General features: G+C 47.9%; 4 protein-coding genes across 13 annotated transcripts; 3 read left to right on the forward strand and 1 right to left on the reverse strand.

Annotated features, from left to right (window-relative positions):
* Positions 1-105: 105 nt before the first annotated feature.
* On the forward strand, positions 106-8,107 carry LOC118512107 (dnaJ homolog subfamily C member 5 homolog). Of its 10 annotated transcripts, none has more exons than XR_004906237.1 (9): positions 175-915; positions 1,967-2,105; positions 2,178-2,330; positions 2,414-2,545; positions 3,632-3,700; positions 4,960-5,161; positions 5,537-5,677; positions 5,882-6,051; positions 6,353-8,107. XR_004906237.1 is itself a non-coding variant. In XM_036056079.1 (7 exons), exons 1-7 carry the CDS (start codon positions 896-898, stop codon positions 6,361-6,363), a joined length of 726 nt encoding a protein of 241 aa, XP_035911972.1. In that variant the 5' UTR covers positions 174-895; the 3' UTR covers positions 6,364-8,107. The 10 variants fall into 10 exon arrangements, 1 of the variants encoding a protein (XP_035911972.1); XR_004906239.1 differs by having other exon boundaries at positions 5,537-5,627; XR_004906236.1 differs by lacking the exon at positions 5,882-6,051 and having other exon boundaries at positions 106-915; positions 5,537-5,627.
* A 396-nt stretch (positions 8,108-8,503) lies between these two features.
* On the forward strand, positions 8,504-11,532 carry LOC118512085 (cytosolic non-specific dipeptidase). Its single transcript, XM_036056048.1, has 4 exons — positions 8,504-8,854; positions 8,930-9,164; positions 10,132-11,250; positions 11,312-11,532. Exons 1-4 carry the CDS (start codon positions 8,808-8,810, stop codon positions 11,357-11,359), a joined length of 1,449 nt encoding a protein of 482 aa, XP_035911941.1. The 5' UTR covers positions 8,504-8,807; the 3' UTR covers positions 11,360-11,532.
* On the reverse strand, positions 11,511-12,811 carry LOC118512105 (OCIA domain-containing protein 1). The gene is made up of 5 exons (XM_036056076.1): positions 12,624-12,811; positions 12,412-12,546; positions 12,168-12,346; positions 11,935-12,104; positions 11,511-11,869 (listed from the first exon to the last, which is right to left on the reverse strand). The coding sequence occupies exons 1-5, from the start codon at positions 12,675-12,677 to the stop codon at positions 11,604-11,606; spliced, it is 804 nt and encodes a 267-aa protein (XP_035911969.1). The 5' UTR covers positions 12,678-12,811; the 3' UTR covers positions 11,511-11,603.
* A 236-nt stretch (positions 12,812-13,047) lies between these two features.
* On the forward strand, positions 13,048-18,045 carry LOC118512056 (bromodomain-containing protein 1). The gene is made up of 4 exons (XM_036055907.1): positions 13,048-15,709; positions 15,770-16,044; positions 16,123-16,575; positions 16,643-18,045. Exons 1-4 carry the CDS (start codon positions 13,244-13,246, stop codon positions 17,103-17,105), a joined length of 3,657 nt encoding a protein of 1,218 aa, XP_035911800.1. The 5' UTR covers positions 13,048-13,243; the 3' UTR covers positions 17,106-18,045.
* Positions 18,046-18,308: the final 263 nt, after the last annotated feature.

Here is an 18,308-nt window from a genome sequence, read left to right on the forward strand (position 1 = left end):
TTTTGTTTCGATGCTTGGTGTGTGAACCACGCTTATTTCTGGTACGCTGCAAGCGGGCGCCTTATGTTTATACGATAGAGTTGAGCTCCTACTGCGTTGTAAATGTTGTACCGTTTCTAAGAATTGATTGCATGCCCTTTTTATCTCCCGGGTACAGAAAATACTGCGAATTGGTATCCGACACGAGAAAAACACGAACGAGGCAAGGCGAGTCATATTCGGGACTGGTCTGCCGCGCAAGAGCTGCAAAATTTTAGTTAATTTTTCCTGACACAGCAAACGGAAAAAAGTGAGATACGTCCAGGGTGTAAAGCAGCGCTGGACTTGAATTCACGGAATCAACTTGCAGAATCCCGAAAAGTAACGCGAGTACGTCGCGCGCCTTCGTGTGTGTCATCTGCTGCTCTTCGTTTTGAAGGGTGAAAACGTTCACAGTGTTTTTATTTTCCCGTGTGGTGAGGCTGTGCGCTCAATAATTCTCCTCGTCAATTCACCGAGTGAAATCATACGGTGCGAAATAGTTAATTGAAAGGGAAACAAATAAGCAAACAAGCTGGGGATAGCCGAGCCCCCTGTACGCGCGTCTGTGTGTGTCCGTAATCGGTAAAGTTCCATTTTCCGGAGCTCATATTACACACGCCGATTCCTCTAGCACCGCCCTAGCTAGACCGAAATTATCCCAGCAGGTGCTGCCCGCAAGTCAATGGTTGCTGCAAGCGAGGTGAAAAGTCGGTGAAACTTTTTAGGAGAAATTTTAAATACGTTCCAAAAGACGCAACTTTTGTGAAGACCACCACCAGCGGTTCTTGCGAAACGATACCGTTGGACCGAGGAAGAATAAAAAAGAGCAACCAGCCTCGGATAGTTTGCAGCCAGCGATAGCAATCTTATCACAATGGATAAAAGGAAATTATCGTAAGTGTCTTCATCCCGGACGTCTCACACATTCCACACGTTTCATAGCAAACCCGCCCCAGAGTCAGAGACACAGAGGGAACGAGGGGAAAAAAGGTGTCGATTAAATTGTTTTATTACAAAGAGCGCATCTCGCGGAGTCGTGAAACACGGAAAGGTTGTACAATATTGTTATTGCTGCCCGAGCGTGAGTAGTAACAATGTTCCGCTTTTCCGCTTCTTCCGTTTTGTGGAAGTGGCAGAGGAAGAGAAGAAAAAAAAACCTCCGTCTCCGTGGCGTGAAATTAAATACTGAGAAATATCGATTTTTCCCTCGCGAACTCACACACAGTAGGGCAAGCTGCTCTACCAGATGGAACGCTGCGTTCAGTCCGATTTGAAGGTTTAGCAAAGCTTGCTCGGTTCTGATGATTCTTGTGTATCGGAATGATTAGCAAAAGAATACTAAATCATGTGTGCAGCATAATGAGAGCAAAACAGGAGGGAGCCTTGCTCGAGCATATCGTTCAAGGATACTCACCCATACACGCCCGTAATCCAAACGGCAGCAGCTGCAGGACCAGACCTTTTGGCAGCCGTTTAGGATCGTGCCTGCTGTCTTGCTTTGTTGCATGTGTGGTGCTGCTATGTGGGGCTATTACTGTTTGTTTCCTTCTCACTTCCGCATACGGAAAGGATGAAGGAAGGAAGCTTTGGCATTGCAGAATGTAAAACCCACTGTAAGGGATTACTTGGATGTAAAAAGTGCTTTACGCATAGGAATGTGAATTATTTTATTTCTAATTCTAAATACTGCTTTGGCTGAAACAATGTTCAACGAGCGTGTTACCTCGTTCTTCCAAGGTTGCTTAATCAGTTAATAATTGATAAGAACCTTTCTTGCAAGTTTCAAGAGTTGTAAACATACACAGCAAGCAGTCATGTAACGTGTGGTCGGTGTGAGCAAATGGAGAACAAAACAAAAAAAAACACCCCCCTAATCAATATTGTTCTAATGAGTCGTTTTAATGAACCTTTTTGTTTATGTATTTCTGTTCTGCTGCGTTTGTAGAACGTCCGGCGACACTCTCTACCAAACACTGGGAATACAGAAGACGGCAACGGCGGACGAGATTAAGAAGACATACCGGAAACTCGCCCTAAAGTACCACCCGGACAAGAATCCCAACAATCCAGATGCAGCAGAAAAGGTGCTTTTCTTCCCTTTTTTTTTTCATTTGCTTACATTTCACTTTTAACCGACGTGTGCATTACGTTTGCAGTTCAAAGAGGTAAATCGTGCTCATTCCATCCTGAGTGACTTGACGAAGCGAAACATCTACGACAACTATGGATCGCTCGGATTGTACATTGCGGAACAGTTTGGCGAGGAGAACGTCAATGCGTACTTTGTCGTTACGTCGCCTACGTGCAAGGTATCAGATTCCCCGTGGTATCGTGGCATGCGAACGATTTCTAATGCAACCTCTGCTTTTCCCCACCGTCTTCGAACCGATAGGCACTGTTTATGATTTGTGGTATTATCACCGGATGTTATTGTTGCTGCTGTTGCTGCTGCTGCTGCAACTTCTGCTTTGGCAAATACAAACCGGTACCGCCGGAAAATGCTGGAGACTATCATCATCTACACGTAAGTAACCGAAACCGAATGGGCCGCGTCCCAGCACCCTAGAACTCAGGGGGCTATAGAACTGTAGCAGTGTGATTTTTGTACATGACCCCCGTTTTGTGTATTTGCGGCTTATAGTGGTATAGCTCTACAACAGCGCACAGAGCGGCACGTGTTGTGCTTTTTTGATACGTGTTTTTCCTCCCCGTCATAGAATAATTCGCAATGCGTTTCCGTGCTAGCCCTGTCACCCAGCTGCCACCAGATTTTGCAACGAAAAGATTGGTTTTCTAACTTCGCTAATGTGCTTGCTTTGGCTTATGAACGATTGTGAGAAATTAACGGTTGTCGCTCGTGCATGCAGCACAAAACAGATCCACCTTTGAAGCCAATGCTATACCGCGGCACGTTTCAGAGTTGGGAAAACAAGTGTGATATGTATCGTTTCTATTGTTTGTCAGTTCAAACTTTTGGGGAACTATTCGGACGTCGTTAGTATTGATTTTTGTTTATTCGTTTCACAGCATCCATCATCACCATCATTACAAAATTTAAAGCAAAAAGTTCATCCCTTTTCAAAATTTGCCTAGTTTATCCTTTTTTGTTTGCTGTTTGGCTTGTTTGTAAGTATGTTCAATATTGTACCCCCGTTTTTATTGCACTGCTGCACTCACTATCTCATTCTTTGCGGAGACATACTCATGTGGGCTGATGGATTGATGGGACACGATCGATGCATGGAATCGTACACGTCGATGTACGTGTGGGAATCAATATTTCTCGAAAGGGGTTTTTTTTTTTCTTCGAGAAACCTATTCTTGGAAGGGTCGGTGTGTGTGTGGTACTTCTTAATGAGTATTATCGTCCCGCGTCCAATTATTACTACTGGCCCATCATCAGACCGTATGCTCACGACGCGCTTTGTTATCGTCATCGTGGTGGTGTGAGCTCCAGTACACTTTCGCTTCACGAAAAAAGGATCCTGACATCCATACACACACACACACACAAACACAAACACAAACACCCCCTCGTCGTAGCAGCATTCACACTCTGTCTCTATCACCTGTTTTTTTTCTACATGTGTTTTTTTTCTACATTCATCAGAGAGATGGTGCCGCAAGTAGTAGCAACGCGCGGGAAGGAACGGCCGTCACAGAACAGCCATCGCGAAGAGTATGTATTCGGTTTATCGTTTGTATTGTTATGTACCATATATACCTCTCATCCTTACTCATTACTCACAACATCTGCACGGTTACTCTGTACATTAAGTTTCTTTTATTTTCATTTTGTAGTATTTTTTCCTTCTTTTTAAACGAAAACCCGTTTTAATTCCCATTTCACGATAATCCAACTCGTGGCGTTTTACACTCTCAAGGAAACACAGTGTGTGGTTTGAAATGTAAGCAAAACCAAATCCATTTTACAATCCATTGTAAAACGTCGCGAATTAAGGCAAATATCTAACATCATTCTTCCCAGTCAGCTTCATCTCTTTCTCATCCAACCCGTTAACGTTCATCAACTTCATCGCCATTAACTTACCGTTTGATTTGTTTCTTTCTTCTTTTTTCCCCCTCCTTACCGATTTAGTTGGAAACAATTTCGTAGAAATGTATTTATTTTCATGGAATAATGGGAAGATTGAAAGGAAAAACAAATGGGGGAAAAGGCATAAGGCGTGCCGGTTGGTGTTAGAGCGTTAAGAGATTAACATTTGTTTCGTATCGCAAAAGGCAACCGATTGGATTGATTTGAATAGTGGTGCGAGGGAGTGAAAATTACAAACAGACGGGCGTGCCAAGTCCTGCAAATTAGTTAGACAACACCATTGACGCAATGCAATAAAAAGTGAACCTATTTAAACGCGATCGAATGTACTTGTTGTTTGGAGTCGGGTCGGGAGCATGGAAAAGGACAAATCGAGCCATCGTTTTCCCATTAAGTCTCTTTGGTCTGTATTCGAATCGATTGTTGTAGATTAAGTATATCTTTGTGTGTCTGTTCATTGCTAATATCAAATATTGGATTTTGCTTGCTAATCGAATGGGCGCAAGAAGGAGGAACGCTGTAGAATGGTGTGGCATTTTTAGGTGTTGTAAGTGCTTGTCCCCGCGGAAAACACCTCTCGTGTGACGTGAAAATGGAAAAATAATCCGTGGAAAAGATAAGTACAGACAGTGGTTTTTATTGTCTCCTTCTGGCGATCGGGGCGATTTGGCGTTTGGTTGGGAGTGTGTTGGGTGGCTTGCTCTGTAGTATCTGTGATTACTAAGCACTTACTAATCCAGTGTAGCGTAACAGCGTAAAAATGATGCTTTTTGTAGTTCGTTTTCTAGGGACACTCTCGCTAGAATAGCCGCTTTCCTCAACAAGCCGAGTTTTAATGCATTCCTTGCTTGGTTTTCTTACGATTCGCATTCTCGTTGTAGGAGGATTTGGCAGATCTGGAAGATAATGGAGGCGGCAGTGGTCCGGTGACGTCGCAGCCACAGGCCGGACAGGCGCAGGGTGCCGGCATGCCCGTGTACGCCATGCCTCCACCACCATCGTCCAATCCAACGAATCCGTTCACCGGAACCGCCACCGAGAGCACGGGGCTAAACACGGGCAACCAACCGATCTACACGCCAGGTAAGTGCGAACGGGGGGGAGGTGCTGTGTAGACCATCCTCATCCCGGAATGTGCATCCAGTATTGGGCGAATTCATTGTGCCACCCCATACCACCCCACACAGTTGATGGATGTGTCTCGTGTGCGTGTGTGTGTCTGATTGATGTGCTCTGTACACAGTATCGCTATTCAAAACCAAAAAGGCTCATTATCACCCTTTTAGTGCGCGCGCCGTGTCTTTTTGTAATGTTAATTAGGGAAGGACAAAAGCGGAGTCGTTGCGTGCATCTGTCTAATATAAACTAATGCATATTTCTCGTCTCGTCTCGCATTCATGCACACTCCCTCACTCTGTATATGCTGCCCGGGATTGCTGGCCACGCGGGGAAAAGCAGGCCACTAAAACAGAGCACACATTACGATTTGGAATTCGATACCCAGCTTCTGCTATAAAAACGCGTTACAAAAAAACAATAAGAAAATATGGTAAACCGATCATCCTTTGCCCTCTACGCTACGTAGCCATTATCTTGCATGTAGGTACAATACATAGTGTGTGTGTGTGTGTGCTTTCATTTATGCATGTGCATGTGTCATTTATGTGTGTTGTTCCACTATGTTTTGCTTGTGATGATTTCCCGTCCATGTAAAGCCATAAACCCTTTGGACTATACTTTATTTGCATTAAACTAAGGAGGTTTCGTTTCTCGTTTTTCGTTGTATCCATTTCTGGCCAGGAGATTTGCTCCAATTTTGAAGAACCAATCGTGTGCACTTTACTGTGCTGCATTGCTTGTGTAGTGGTATATCTTTAGTTTGAATAAAGCACGGTAGAAGCGTCCTGTTCGCCTCGAATGGGGGAAAAAACGCAATGCGCCTAAGAGCAGAATATTTCCCTAGTAGTGAATATGTAAGTAAAATGTACATACTGAATCCACGTGATGTTTCGTAAAGATGTCCTTATAGGGTTCGTTTTAATTGTTTTGTTGCTCTGTTATCAATAGGCTGTCTGTGACTCGAGGGTTGCCATACGAAATAGGCTTGTGCCAGATTTCTCTGTCAGTCAAGCCTCAGTCCAAGAAGATATTGATTAGAGTAACGATAGTGAACTAGTCGGATGGCAACCCTGCTTATGTGTGACGTGTAATAGAAGTGTTCCCCGACTAATTGTACTTCTCTCCTGTTCCATCCCTGTTTGTTATCCGTTTTAGGTATGAAGTGAGCGTATAAATCATCGCCATCAATAAAGCTGGTTGGTTCGAAGGAAATGTTACGTCGGTCGGTCGGTCGGCTTGGCCCGGCCATACTTCTCCTTGGTGTGCAGCGAATAGCACCGAACCAAATCCAAAAGCAAAACCCACATACAATATGCTGTAACAATAATAATAACAAAACTGTACTATTTCGTCGCCCCAAACCGAGCGATCTGCTGCGCGCCCTGCAACAAAACAAAAAGAAAAACCGGTGGATCGAACCTGGTGAAACTGGAACACCACTTGGAGCAGGGAAGGCATCGGGAGCAGAGATGAAGTATCTTTTTATGATATATTTATGCGTTAAGTAATGGAAGCTAGTTCGTAGTTTTCATTTTGAAGGTGGATCATACAACTGTTGTTTGAGTAGAAGATCCTATCTCTCTCTCTCTCTCTCTCTCTCTCTCTCTCTCTCTCAGTTTGTGAGCGTATGCGTCTAGGTATATTAATCCTAAAGGGAGGTATAGAGAGAGAGAGAGAGAGAGAGAGAGAGCAAAAGAGACGCTTTTCCCCATGGAAAGTCTTTATCGCAGAGTTCAAGACGTATGAGTCAAGAAAACAAAATCAAAAGCAACATTCAATATAACCAAGCTCTAACCTTTAGTTTACCCTTGCTGTACCGTAACCTATAGCAAAACTCACAAGAAAAAGGCAAAACCAACCTTTGGGTGATACGCTCAATACGATACGACGATGCGGAAGTACACATAGCACTAACCCCATTACCATTTATCACTCTTTTTACGTGATCGCAGTCCACAAGCATTAGCAAAGAGTTAGAGTTCTCCGGTTCTCTGAAGTGTTAGCAGCAACACGGAACAGAAGTCTCTGTTCAGTTAAAGATTTAGGCATAAATAACTACAAAGAACAAAACCAATAATTAAAATCGATCAATCGGTGTTAGGAAACGTCGGTGTTTCCTTCTCCTCATTTATTAAGTGTTACTATTTCAATTTTTGCAAATACTACTTCAATTTCCAATGTGTCCAACGGCATCGGCTGGCTTGAGATGTAACAAAACAACAAGACACGTAGCAAAATCATATTTGCGCAGCAGATGAAAATCGAAATGAGTAGTAAGACGTTGAGAGGAAAAATGAGCGAAGGAAGGAGGAAAGAATATATCTATATACATACAAACAAAAAAAAACAATTCATAAATCTTATATCCATTTATCCCAAATTTCCAAAGCATATTTGAAGCACGAACCTTACAAAAAGAGGAGGACCGTTATGAGAGAAAGGACGTTGATTGTGTTTGTGTGATTGTGTGTGTGACTCTGTTTGTGGTAGGCAAGAACAAGAACCAGGCAACTATTTCGCGTAGTGTGGGACGCTGGGGAAGAACCGATTAGCAACACGAGGAAAGGAATCCAACAACGACGAGCCACAGATATTAGCGACAACTTTGCAGGACAGGACAGGACGGACTATTTGGACGATGGAGTTAGGGACGATGAACGGAATACGCCGCCGACGGCAGGAAATTATATATTGTAAAATATATTTCACCATAGAGGAGGAGGATGTACGTACCCGCGACCCAGCCGATGGGGACGGGCGGCCGTTCTTGGATTTGGGATGGGACGCGGTACTAAAGACATTACAATAATCGTTGCGGAGAAAAGTAACAGGAAGCAAAATAAACCAAGACCTGAACGACGAAACATTCATTGCCACGTTATGCAAAATCCATAATACGCATTAGTGCAAGTTTGTTGGTTTTAAGTAATTTTTATTAATTTTATTTTCCGAAATTTGTCCACCAGCGAGAGAGCACAGGCAAACAGAGCTCGTCGAGCATCATCAGCGCGATTCAGTTATCGTTTCAGATGCCGGTTCCGGTGGGATGAAGAGTGCACGTTTATCAAACTGCAAACAGTTGAGATTACCGGCACAATCTTCGTAATACCCAGCATGTTTGAACCAGCAATCAGCCCGCGGCACAGGTTAGTGATTATTTTATTTATTTAGACGCATTTAAATCAATCTCTGTCAAATCAATTTAAATGTCGTATTCTGTTGGTGAGTTAGTTTACTCGCGTGACCTATTCGCGGGACGGGCGGTGGTAAGGAGGAATCGCCGCTTATCCCCGGTTTAAAGGAAAAATCCCCTATCACTCATCCGCTAGGCGATATTATTGTTTGCCGAAGCGCACTACAAACACATACAAAGTGCCGCCCGAAAGCAAAAGTCGGTAAAGTACTGGAACTTGCGCATGTAAACAGATGCAGCTTCGTCACAGTTCGTTGGGGCCGTAGTGATATTAGAGAGAGAGACCGCGGGCTCTGGCACCCATCCCTCGGACGTTGGGATCGGAACTCCAGAGATAGTTTGACCGTTGTGCAGTTCGCTTGCTTCCGTGTGGTCCTTGTGATAGTGTGCTGCTGTCCTGTGTTCTTATCGTGAAAGATGTCCAACGCCGCAGATCTACCGCCCGTGCTGAACAAACTGTTCAGGTGAGTTAGTTTTATCAAACTTTTGCCACATTCTCGCGAGTCCCCAGTAAGGTATGGTTCTGCGTCTATTTAAAGCCACATCGATGCCAACAAGACCAGGTACATCGATACGCTGCGGGAAGCGGTGGCGATAAAGTCGGTCTCGGCCTGGCCCGACTCGCGGCCGGAAATCTTCCGCATGGTGGACTGGGTGGCGGACCGGCTGCGGAAGCTTGGTGCTACGGTTGAGCTGGCAGACGTCGGCAAACAGCAACTGGCCGATGGCCGTGAACTCGACCTACCGAAGGTCATCCTCGGGGTGCTGGGAACGGTAAGTGTAGTGCGGGAAGAGGAAGAGCAGAGCTGTGTGTCATTTGTCGTAAAGGTGCAAACAGCGCCATTCCCCGACGATGCAGTGAGTGTCAATGAACTTGCTTGTTTGGGTCGCGTCGTCACTAATAGTAAAAGAATAATGCTCCATCGAAAAAGGCATGGAGGCGGAGGGAGGCTCGGCTTGATTTTGTTTACGTTACACTGCACCACACGACCTTTTGCCTCGTAACTGCATCGTAAGCACATGACGTCAGATTAGTCATCGTATGCATCCGTACTCCGGCCTGCAAATGCAACGTTTGCAAAATGCAACTGTGGGGCACGATCGTGAAGGAGGAAGGGGCGGATGCATGGAGGCTCAACGGTTTATTATGTGTCAGCAATGCGTGGTACTTGATTGTAAAATTCCGAGCGCCGAGAGTGTCGCGTTTCAATGGGAATCAGGGGCTATTCATTGATAAGACATGGCCCGTTGAGCATGGTGGTTGAGGGTTTTAGCGGAGGAAACGGGGGTTTCCCGAGGGTGTCGTCGTTGGCTCCGGAGTATTATCATGCAGTGGTGGGCTTTTCGGTTTCCACGCGATAGATAAACTGACGAAAAACAGTCGAAAAACTTGTGGTTAACGCAAGCGCAACATCGGTATCAACCGGAGCACTTGGGTGGGGAGACCACAAGTGGTTCGCGATCGAAAACCACTCCGATGTCCGTCCTATTGGTTGCGATGCGACGACATACTAATAGGGCAATAAAGGGATTGTTCGTGGACGGACAGATGATTGATTCGTTGAACGGCGGTTGCATGAGTGTGGGGACTATCTCTGAGAGTCCCAAGTAGATACAGTGCACATTCCCATTCATCTCCAGCCAGCCATTCAAATCTTATCAGCAGCCTTCGTTGCGCGTCGTCTGATGATCGTCGTTTGATGGATTGTTTGCTTCACTACCGAAATTCGCCTTCTTGCAGGACTCTGCGAAGAAGACTGTGTGTCTTTACGGGCATCTGGATGTGCAGCCAGCCATTCTGGAGGACGGTTGGGCGACGGAACCGTTCGTACTGACGGAAAAGGATGGCAAACTGTTCGGACGTGGTTCGAGCGATGACAAGGGACCGGTCCTCGGATGGATCCACGCGATCGAAGGCTTCCAGGCCATCGGTGAACCGCTCCCGGTCAATCTAAAGTTTGTGTTCGAGGGCATGGAAGAGTCCGGCAGTGAGGGTCTCGACGATCTGCTGTACGCGCGTCAGAAGGATTTCCTGTCCGACGTGGACTATGTCTGCATTTCCGACAACTATTGGCTCGGTACGGACAAGCCGTGCATCACGTACGGACTGCGAGGCATCTGCTACTTCGAGGTGGAAGTCAGCTGCGCGCACAAGGATCTGCACAGCGGCGTATTCGGCGGAACCGTGTACGAAGCGATGAACGATCTGGTGTACCTGCTCGGAACGCTCACCGACTGTGAAGGACGCATTCAGATCCCGAAAATCTACCAAGAAGTGGCTCCACTGCTGCCGAACGAGCAGGCCATTTACGATGCGATCCACTTTGACGTTGGCAGTTACCGGGCGGAGCTGGGAGCGCGCAAGCTGATGCACAAGGAGGACAAGACGAAGATTCTGATGCACCGTTGGCGTCAGCCGAGTCTGTCGATTCACGGTGTTGAGGGCGCGTTCTACGAGCCCGGCCAGAAGACGGTCATTCCGAAGAAGGTTATTGGCAAGTTTTCGATCCGCATTGTGCCAAACCAGACGCCCGAGCTGACGGAGCGTTACGTGAGCGAGTATCTGACGGCAAAGTGGGCCGAGCGTGGTTCACCGAACCAGTTTGCGGTGCGCATGGCGCATGGAGGTAACCCGTGGACGGAGGATCCGAACCATCCGCACTATCAGGCGGCCCGAACGGCTACGAAACATGTGTACAAAGTGGATCCCGATATGACGCGCGAGGGTGGATCGATTCCGGTCACGCTAACGCTGCAGCAGACGACGGGCAAAAACGTGTTGCTGCTGCCGATGGGTGCCTCGGATGATGGAGCACACTCGCAGAACGAAAAGATCGATGTGCGCAACTACATCGAGGGGGTAAGTTGAAGCAACTGAGTGACAGACTTTACTTTACAATTTAATTTTGCATTTATTGTAGACCAAACTGCTTGGGGCATACTTGTACGAGGTGTCTCGCATCAACTGAGTAGCCAGATTGCTGTCGATCTTTACCACTGCGAACGCAAAACCCCGACATCACGACCCATCACTACCACTTCCCTGTGCTAAACACCAACCCCGTTTGATACCAATCGTTTTCGGCGCGTATATGAGAATTGTTAATAAAAAATCCGGCATGTGATTTTAGCTAATGCTGTATTTGGGCGCGTATCGTTAATGTCTACTAAGCTTTTCAATAAGTAACCACAAAATGCTTTGAAGAACTGCTTTTACTGTGACCATGCATCGCCGTACTTGTTCCTGACGGAAGGGGGACCCGGCGGCATCGAAGGTTCCTCGGCCGAAGATGCACTGGCTCGCCGTTCTGCCGCATCACGCCGGATGGGTGGACTGTCTTCGAGGACCGTGGCCGGTCGGTAGGGTTGCTGCTGACGCTTCAGATACTCTTCACGGTTCTGCCGTCGCAGCTCCTCGTAGCTTTTGGATGCCTTGGGTGCCAGTGGCAACTGGAGATCCTCTTCGAAGTTTGTGGTAGCTGGAGTAGAAGGTGAATAGTAGGTGAACGATCGCCGATATCGCGGCTCAGCATCTTCTACTTACAGTCAACAGTTGGACGACCGCTATCATCTAGCCCGGAGTATTGTGGGCCATCGTAGTATAGATTCATCGAACCGTTGCTGAGGAAAGATGCGTCCGCCTGGCGGTCGCGTGCCGGAGTGGTTTCGAATGGTGTCAGCATACTCGAAGCGCCGAACCCTTGATCCGGAAGGCTACAAAGGAAGGTAAATGGGATTTAATTTGCACTGTAGTCCATATCGTTTCAAGCGTCGTACAACTTATCGGCCATTCCTGTTGTTCCCTGTCGACGCTGACGCATCAAATCGGCCAATCGGGAGTTGGGCAGCTGCAAAATCTTCTCGGCACATTTGCTCTGGTAGCTGATCTTGCCGATGAAGTAGCCAAGCGTAACGCCAACCAATATCTTCGGGGCAGGACCAAACCGAACACTTGGCTGTGGCGATGTGTTTACAAATTAGTAAATGCGCCCTTCAACTAATTTCACCATCAGACCCTTACCTTCAGATACTTGTTGTGTACTGCATACCAAGCTCCAAAGCCCATGACCGTTCCCAGCGGAAGAGATCGTTGGAAGAAAGATTCACGATTGCATTCGCGAAGGACTCGCAGCTCTTCCGGAGAAAATTGGTAGTTCTGCAAAATGGGGTAGTTTCACAACATTACATTCTTGGGAATCTGATTACAATGAGGTTCGGATTTTTCCTTCCTACCAGTGCATTTCGCTGCGGGTCATCAGGCTGTTGCAATAGGTTGTTTTGTTGCATAATGAAAACGGATACTTTTTATGAAATTTCGTGCAAAGATTCGATAAGGATGTGTTGTTATCTAGCAGCAAAAACGTAAATAAGCAATTCCGATGAAACAGAGCCGGTGTACACACACACACACCCAGCTGACATTGACAGCTGACAAACGGATATCTGATTGATTTGGATATCCTATTTTGTACAACGGAATTTTTGGAAAGTAGTTTTTAACAAATTTTTTATTAAATAAAATTCTTTTAAAAATAAGTAGTTTGTACTAAGCATTAAAAAAATCCATGTAAACAAAATGGTAACGGTTCAATTTTTTTCAACCGCGCACATGTTGGCAGCGCTGAACCGGTTAACATTTGACAGTTGGGCGCTACTGTCAAACGTGAGCTGCTGTAAACAAAAAGAAAGGCGCTACAAAAATACGAACAGAAGCCAAGGAGAAAAGATCCCGTGCGAAAAACCAAACCGTTGGGTAAAAGGGTGGTTACGGCACTTAAAACACGGAACGATTGTACCCTCCAACATAGTGGAGTGAAAGGTGTTGGGTCGGTGCGTTGGGGTGGCAACTATAAATGCCAGCCAATAGGTACGAAAGCCAGTCAGGAGCAGGATCACTACTACTATCGAACAGCGCCATGGGCATCGACTTCGATGTGAACGATTACATCAAAACGCTGAAGAAGGACTGCGGCCCATTCAAATGTCCGATGTGCGACAAAACATACAAATCGGTGATCGGGCTGCAGTATCATCTGAACACCTACGACCACGACAACCCGTCTCCGGCCGTGCCAGCGTCGGTGGCGACTCCCATCAAGCAGAAGGGCCGCAAGCTGAAGGTGGGAGTCACGCCGAAGAACCAGATCGCTTCCAGTCCTCCGAAGGAAGGGATTACGTATCTCGAGTCGGAACATCTCGTTCGGCTCGACTGCAATGGCAAGACGGTGAAAATACCCGTGCTGGAGGCACTGCCCGTAATGTCGCTGGAGGAGTACGAGAGCAAATGCAAGACTGCGTCCGATTTCGAAGCGTTCGCCGTGACACCACCGGAAGAACCGGAAGTGCAGCTGCCCGAGGGAAAGTTTAAGGAGATCGAAGATTACACTATCTGTGATGCACCGGCACGACCGAACGCGTACATCCGTTTCATAGAAAAATCAAGCGAAGAGCTGGACGGTGAGGTGGAGTACGATGTGGACGAGGAGGACACGACTTGGCTGAGCATTATAAACGAGCGCCGGGCGGCACAGAACGTTGGACCCGTGCCGGTGGACTCTCTCGAGCTGCTAATGGATCGATTGGAGAAGGAATCATTCTTCCAAGCGGCTGCTAATGGGCAGAACGGAGCCGTCGTGGACGATGACGCTGTGTGCTGCATCTGTATGGATGGAGAGTGTCAAAACACCAACGTGATTCTGTTCTGCGACATGTGCAATCTGGCCGTGCATCAGGACTGCTACGGTGTGCCATACATCCCCGAGGGCCAGTGGCTTTGTCGTAGATGCTTGCAGAGTCCAAGCCGTCCTGTGGATTGTGTGCTGTGTCCCAACACTGGCGGAGCATTCAAGCAGACGGATCATGGTCAGTGGGCTCACGTGGTGTGTGCGCTGTGGATCCCGGAAGTTCGATTCGCAAACACCGTGTTCCTGGAACCGATCGATTCGATTGAAACCATCCCAGCAGCCCGCTGGCGTTTGACGTGCTACATCTGCAAGCAGAAAGGCAATGGGGCATGCATTCAGTGTAACAAAACGTACTGTTATGCGGCATTTCACGTTACCTGTGCACAGCAGGCGGGTTTGTGCATGCGCATGGATACGGTGAAGGGCTCGGATAGCAACCCGGTTGTGGTACAAAAGATGGCCTACTGCGATGCACACACACCGCTGAATGCGCTGCAGACGACCCCGGGCAACTCGCCCGAGGGAGGGCCACCAACGGACGCACGGGAAGTGACGCGAGAAAAGATGAAAAAGGCCCGGAAGCTGCTTGCCCTTAAGCGTACCAGTGCGCCGGTTATTCTCATACCCACGATACCGCAGAACCGAATCGAGGAAATCTCATCGCTGGTAAACATTCCGAAGAAGCAACAGTTCATTCAGCGCCTCATTGCCTACTGGACGCTTAAGCGGCAGTATCGGAATGGAGTTCCCTTGCTGCGTAGACTGCAGTCGCAGGGACAAGCGCAAGGCACGGGCATACCCGGTTGCCGGGATCGAACCGATGGCTCACCGGACGCCCAGGAACTCTATCAGCAGCTCAAGTATTGGCAGTGTCTTCGACAGGATCTGGAACGGTCGCGGTTGCTTTGTGAGTTGGTGCGCAAGCGCGAGAAGATTAAGCTGATTTTGATCAAAACGACCGAACAGCTCGTGATGGCTACGCTCAACCCGATCGAGAGTGTTTTGCATCGAATACTGGACCAGCTGGAGGCAAAGGATGACAAAGAGATCTTCCGCGAACCGGTCGACACGGAGGAGGTACCGGACTATATGGACATTGTGAAGCAACCGATGGATCTGGGCACGATGAGACAGAAGCTTAAGCGAGGAATGTACGTTCGGATTGAAGATCTGGAAGAGGACTTTGCGCTAATGATCCGGAACTGTTTGGCGTATAATAATAAGGACACAATGTTTTACCGGGCCGGCGTGCGGATGCGAGACGCCGGTGCGATCGTGTTCCGTACGGTGCGAAAGGAGCTTGAACGAGCGGGCCATTTCCAACAGCCACCACCGCTTCCATCAGTGCCTTCCAGTGTTACTACGCCTGCTGCTTCCAATGCGTCTGCCGCTGCAACTAGTAGTGGCCGTTCGGTCGGGTCCAACGAGGACAACATTGCGATGGACATTGAGAACGAGCTTACAAAGATCACCGGACAGTCGGCAAACGCGGACCACATCGGCAAGCTGCAGACACTGTTGAGTAAAGCGAACGGAATCCGGCATGCGCTAACGCGCTCGAAGCGCATCAAGCAGATACGCAACGAAATTGCGCGTGTGAAGCGTGCGATCAGCAAGGATCCGGAGCGTGCCTTGGTAAGTCAGCAGTGTGAATTCGTTGCAGGCACGGGTTAAAACGGTGTGGTTCTTTTACAGGTAAACGATCGCAGTATATCGTCGTCGGATTTGATGGGATCGGGAGCAAGTCTTTCGTCGCTCGGTGGAACAGGTTCAACGTCTCTTGGTGGTTCCTCGCATTCGCCGAAAAAACATCTGACCCATGGCATGCATGCGGAACCCTCCACTAGCGGCATAAGCGGTCTGGTAGGAGGTAGCCTTGCGATCGCCCAGAAACATCACCAAATCACGCCGGAAGCGAGTCCTCATAAAGTGCTTAACAACAGCCCTTCTCCATCGGGAGTTAATCGACGGTACGGCAGTAATGAATTTAATTCAAATTAATTCTTTACGTTTTTAATGAGAGGAAAACGTGTCCATTCCTTCTATAGAACGGCGGTCCTGTTCACACGAAAAGCTCAAGCGGCCTTGAAGAAACCGGAAACACCCCTGAAACAGGATGGAGCAGGTGTTGGACCCGGCGGCAGTGGTGGTGGAGGTGCTGGCGGTACTGGGGGGACAGGGGGCGGCCCAAGCGCCCCCACGGTTACGCCAATGACGACGACGGAACTACTTCAGAAAACAGCTAAGAAGATCAATCGTGGCAAGCGGATCGGTAAAAGTGGGAAGAGCATTGAGTCGTTCCTGGAGGCCACGTCCGCTTCGGCGCTAGATGGCAAACCAATGGAGCGGAAATCGCTGGAAGCCATCCCGGACAGTTTCCGGGTGTACCGGGGTCAGCAGGACCGAGAAATTAGTGACTCGGAGAGCAATCTCAGCCTTACGGGAAGTACCTGCAGCAGTTGCAGTGGATTTAGTGGCAGTGGAACGGAATCGGAGTTTGGGTAAGTGGAAGTAGTGCAGCGGTTCAACGCGCACGTTGTACTAAATGTATCTTCCTCCTGTCCGTAGCTCGAGCAACGACGATTCATACTGCGACTCGGAGATGTCCACCAACAGCGAGCAGGACGTGGAATCCTTCCCGGAAAAACCAGCGCTGGAACCGTTGAAGCTTGTGTGGGCCAAATGCCGAGGCTACCCGTGGTATCCGGCACTGATAATCGATCCAAACATTCCGAAAGGCTTCGTGCACAACGGAGTTCCGTTGCCGGCTCCACCGGCGGACGTGCTGGCCCTCCGCAGCAACTACGACGAACCCGTGTTTTTGGTGTTGTTTTTCGACGTGAAGCGCACCTGGCAATGGTTGCCGGTTGGCAAGCTGGAACTGCTCGGCGTTGATAAGGAGCTGGACCAGAGCAAGTTGATCGAGTCGCGAAAACCAACCGAACGGAAGGCAGTGAACAAGGCGTACCAGGAAGCGCTTCACTATCATAGCCAGGTTTCGAGTGCAGATGGACCGGCCGGCAAGTTATGATGCTATGGGAGCGGAGTGACGGGAGCAGGATTTGTTACGTCACCGGGCGACAACTCGGAGGAGCAGGAAGACGAACAGGCGGAAGGGGGCGAGGAGGAAGAAGAGGACGTGGAGGACGAGGAGGAAGAGGAGGAAGAGGAGGAAGAGGAGGAGGAGGAGGAGGAGGATGAAGATTCGTGTTAGGTTTGTCGTCGTGTTGTCAGTCTAAAGACGCATTGTGCTAGTTGAGGTAAGGAGAAGTTGCTTTGATTTTAATCTGTAAATGATCGTTTCCAATTTTGGTGCGTGCATGTTGTTGGTAGAAGCGCTTTAAGAAAGGACGTTGGACAGCATCCCCTTCTTGAACAAATGTTATTGAAAGAGTTCGTTTTATTTGGCTTGACGAAGAGGTCCATTTCTTTGTGGTAGAAGAACAAGCAGAAGGTTAGGAATAAGTGTTAAGATGATGTTGCGTGCATTTGTTTTTTTTTCTCCTTCACTCTTTCTATTTTGGCCGTTGTACGAGTTTAGACTAAGGAGAGAAAGGATTCGTTTCGTTCATCATCATCATCATCGTCATCATCATGATTATCATCACTAGCTAGAGGCCATTTTATAGGAACCTCTGAATTTTCTTTCACCGATTGCCGTTTTCGTTTTAAATTCTATGTAAGGGTCCTAGATAATACAGCAGCAAAGCGCACGTCTGTGTGAGTGTGGAATGCGGCAGGAAGACGTCTCGCCATTCTTATAAGGCTATAACTATTTATACATTGATGGGTGCGGTTAGTAGGACAGGATCATCTCGCTCACAATTCGGAAAGGTACGCTTAAATTGGCGATACACAAAAAGCAAAATCACATCATCCGGCGTTACTCACTCATACAGGTCAAAGAAGGGTAAAAAACGGAACAATTTTTAATAAAGAATGTCCTCCTGGATGGATGCGCGCTGATTCAATCAAAGATTCATACACACACACACGCACAAAGCCTGTGTCTACTTAGCATCGCATCAATCTTAGCAGGCTGGCCGGTGCTATTTATCCGAAAGCAGTGAAAGTGTGAGATGGAACGAGATGGATGAATGTCACTTCTCACCTCTCACCTTTCACCTCTCACTATTCAACCGGCTAGTCCAGCAGGCTGGCTGTTCTCGATTAGCTAATCGCCGGCGTCGGTCATTCGTTCGTCTGCTTCGTTCAAGACCGGTCGGGCTGTTTA

Source organism: Anopheles stephensi, chromosome 3, assembly GCF_013141755.1.
Source record: "Anopheles stephensi strain Indian chromosome 3, UCI_ANSTEP_V1.0, whole genome shotgun sequence".
NCBI lineage: Eukaryota > Metazoa > Arthropoda > Insecta > Diptera > Culicidae > Anopheles > Anopheles stephensi.

What these genes read in the sequence shown, in the direction of transcription:
- LOC118512107 (XM_036056079.1), top strand. Translation starts at nt 896, where the DNA reads ATGGATAAAAGGAAATTATC. An exon ending in ATGGATAAAAGGAAATTATC is followed by an intron (nt 916 to 1,966) that starts GTAAGTGTCTTC and finishes CTGCGTTTGTAG; the next exon opens with AACGTCCGGCGACACTCTCT. An exon ending in CAGAACAGCCATCGCGAAGA is followed by an intron (nt 3,701 to 4,959) that starts GTATGTATTCGG and finishes TTCTCGTTGTAG; the next exon opens with GAGGATTTGGCAGATCTGGA.
- LOC118512085 (XM_036056048.1), top strand. Translation starts at nt 8,808, where the DNA reads ATGTCCAACGCCGCAGATCTACCGCCCGTGCTGAACAAACTGTTCAG. An exon ending in GTGCTGAACAAACTGTTCAG is followed by an intron (nt 8,855 to 8,929) that starts GTGAGTTAGTTT and finishes GTCTATTTAAAG; the next exon opens with CCACATCGATGCCAACAAGA. An exon ending in TCCTCGGGGTGCTGGGAACG is followed by an intron (nt 9,165 to 10,131) that starts GTAAGTGTAGTG and finishes GCCTTCTTGCAG; the next exon opens with GACTCTGCGAAGAAGACTGT.
- LOC118512105 (XM_036056076.1), bottom strand. Translation starts at nt 12,677, where the DNA reads ATGCAACAAAACAACCTATTGCAACAGCCTGATGACCCGCAGCGAAAT. An exon ending in TACACAACAAGTATCTGAAG is followed by an intron (nt 12,347 to 12,411) that starts GTAAGGGTCTGA and finishes ACATCGCCACAG; the next exon opens with CCAAGTGTTCGGTTTGGTCC. An exon ending in ACAGGAATGGCCGATAAGTT is followed by an intron (nt 12,105 to 12,167) that starts GTACGACGCTTG and finishes CTTCCTTTGTAG; the next exon opens with CCTTCCGGATCAAGGGTTCG.
- LOC118512056 (XM_036055907.1), top strand. Translation starts at nt 13,244, where the DNA reads ATGCCAGCCAATAGGTACGAAAGCCAGTCAGGAGCAGGATCACTACTA. An exon ending in AGGATCCGGAGCGTGCCTTG is followed by an intron (nt 15,710 to 15,769) that starts GTAAGTCAGCAG and finishes GTTCTTTTACAG; the next exon opens with GTAAACGATCGCAGTATATC. An exon ending in GGAACGGAATCGGAGTTTGG is followed by an intron (nt 16,576 to 16,642) that starts GTAAGTGGAAGT and finishes TCCTGTCCGTAG; the next exon opens with CTCGAGCAACGACGATTCAT.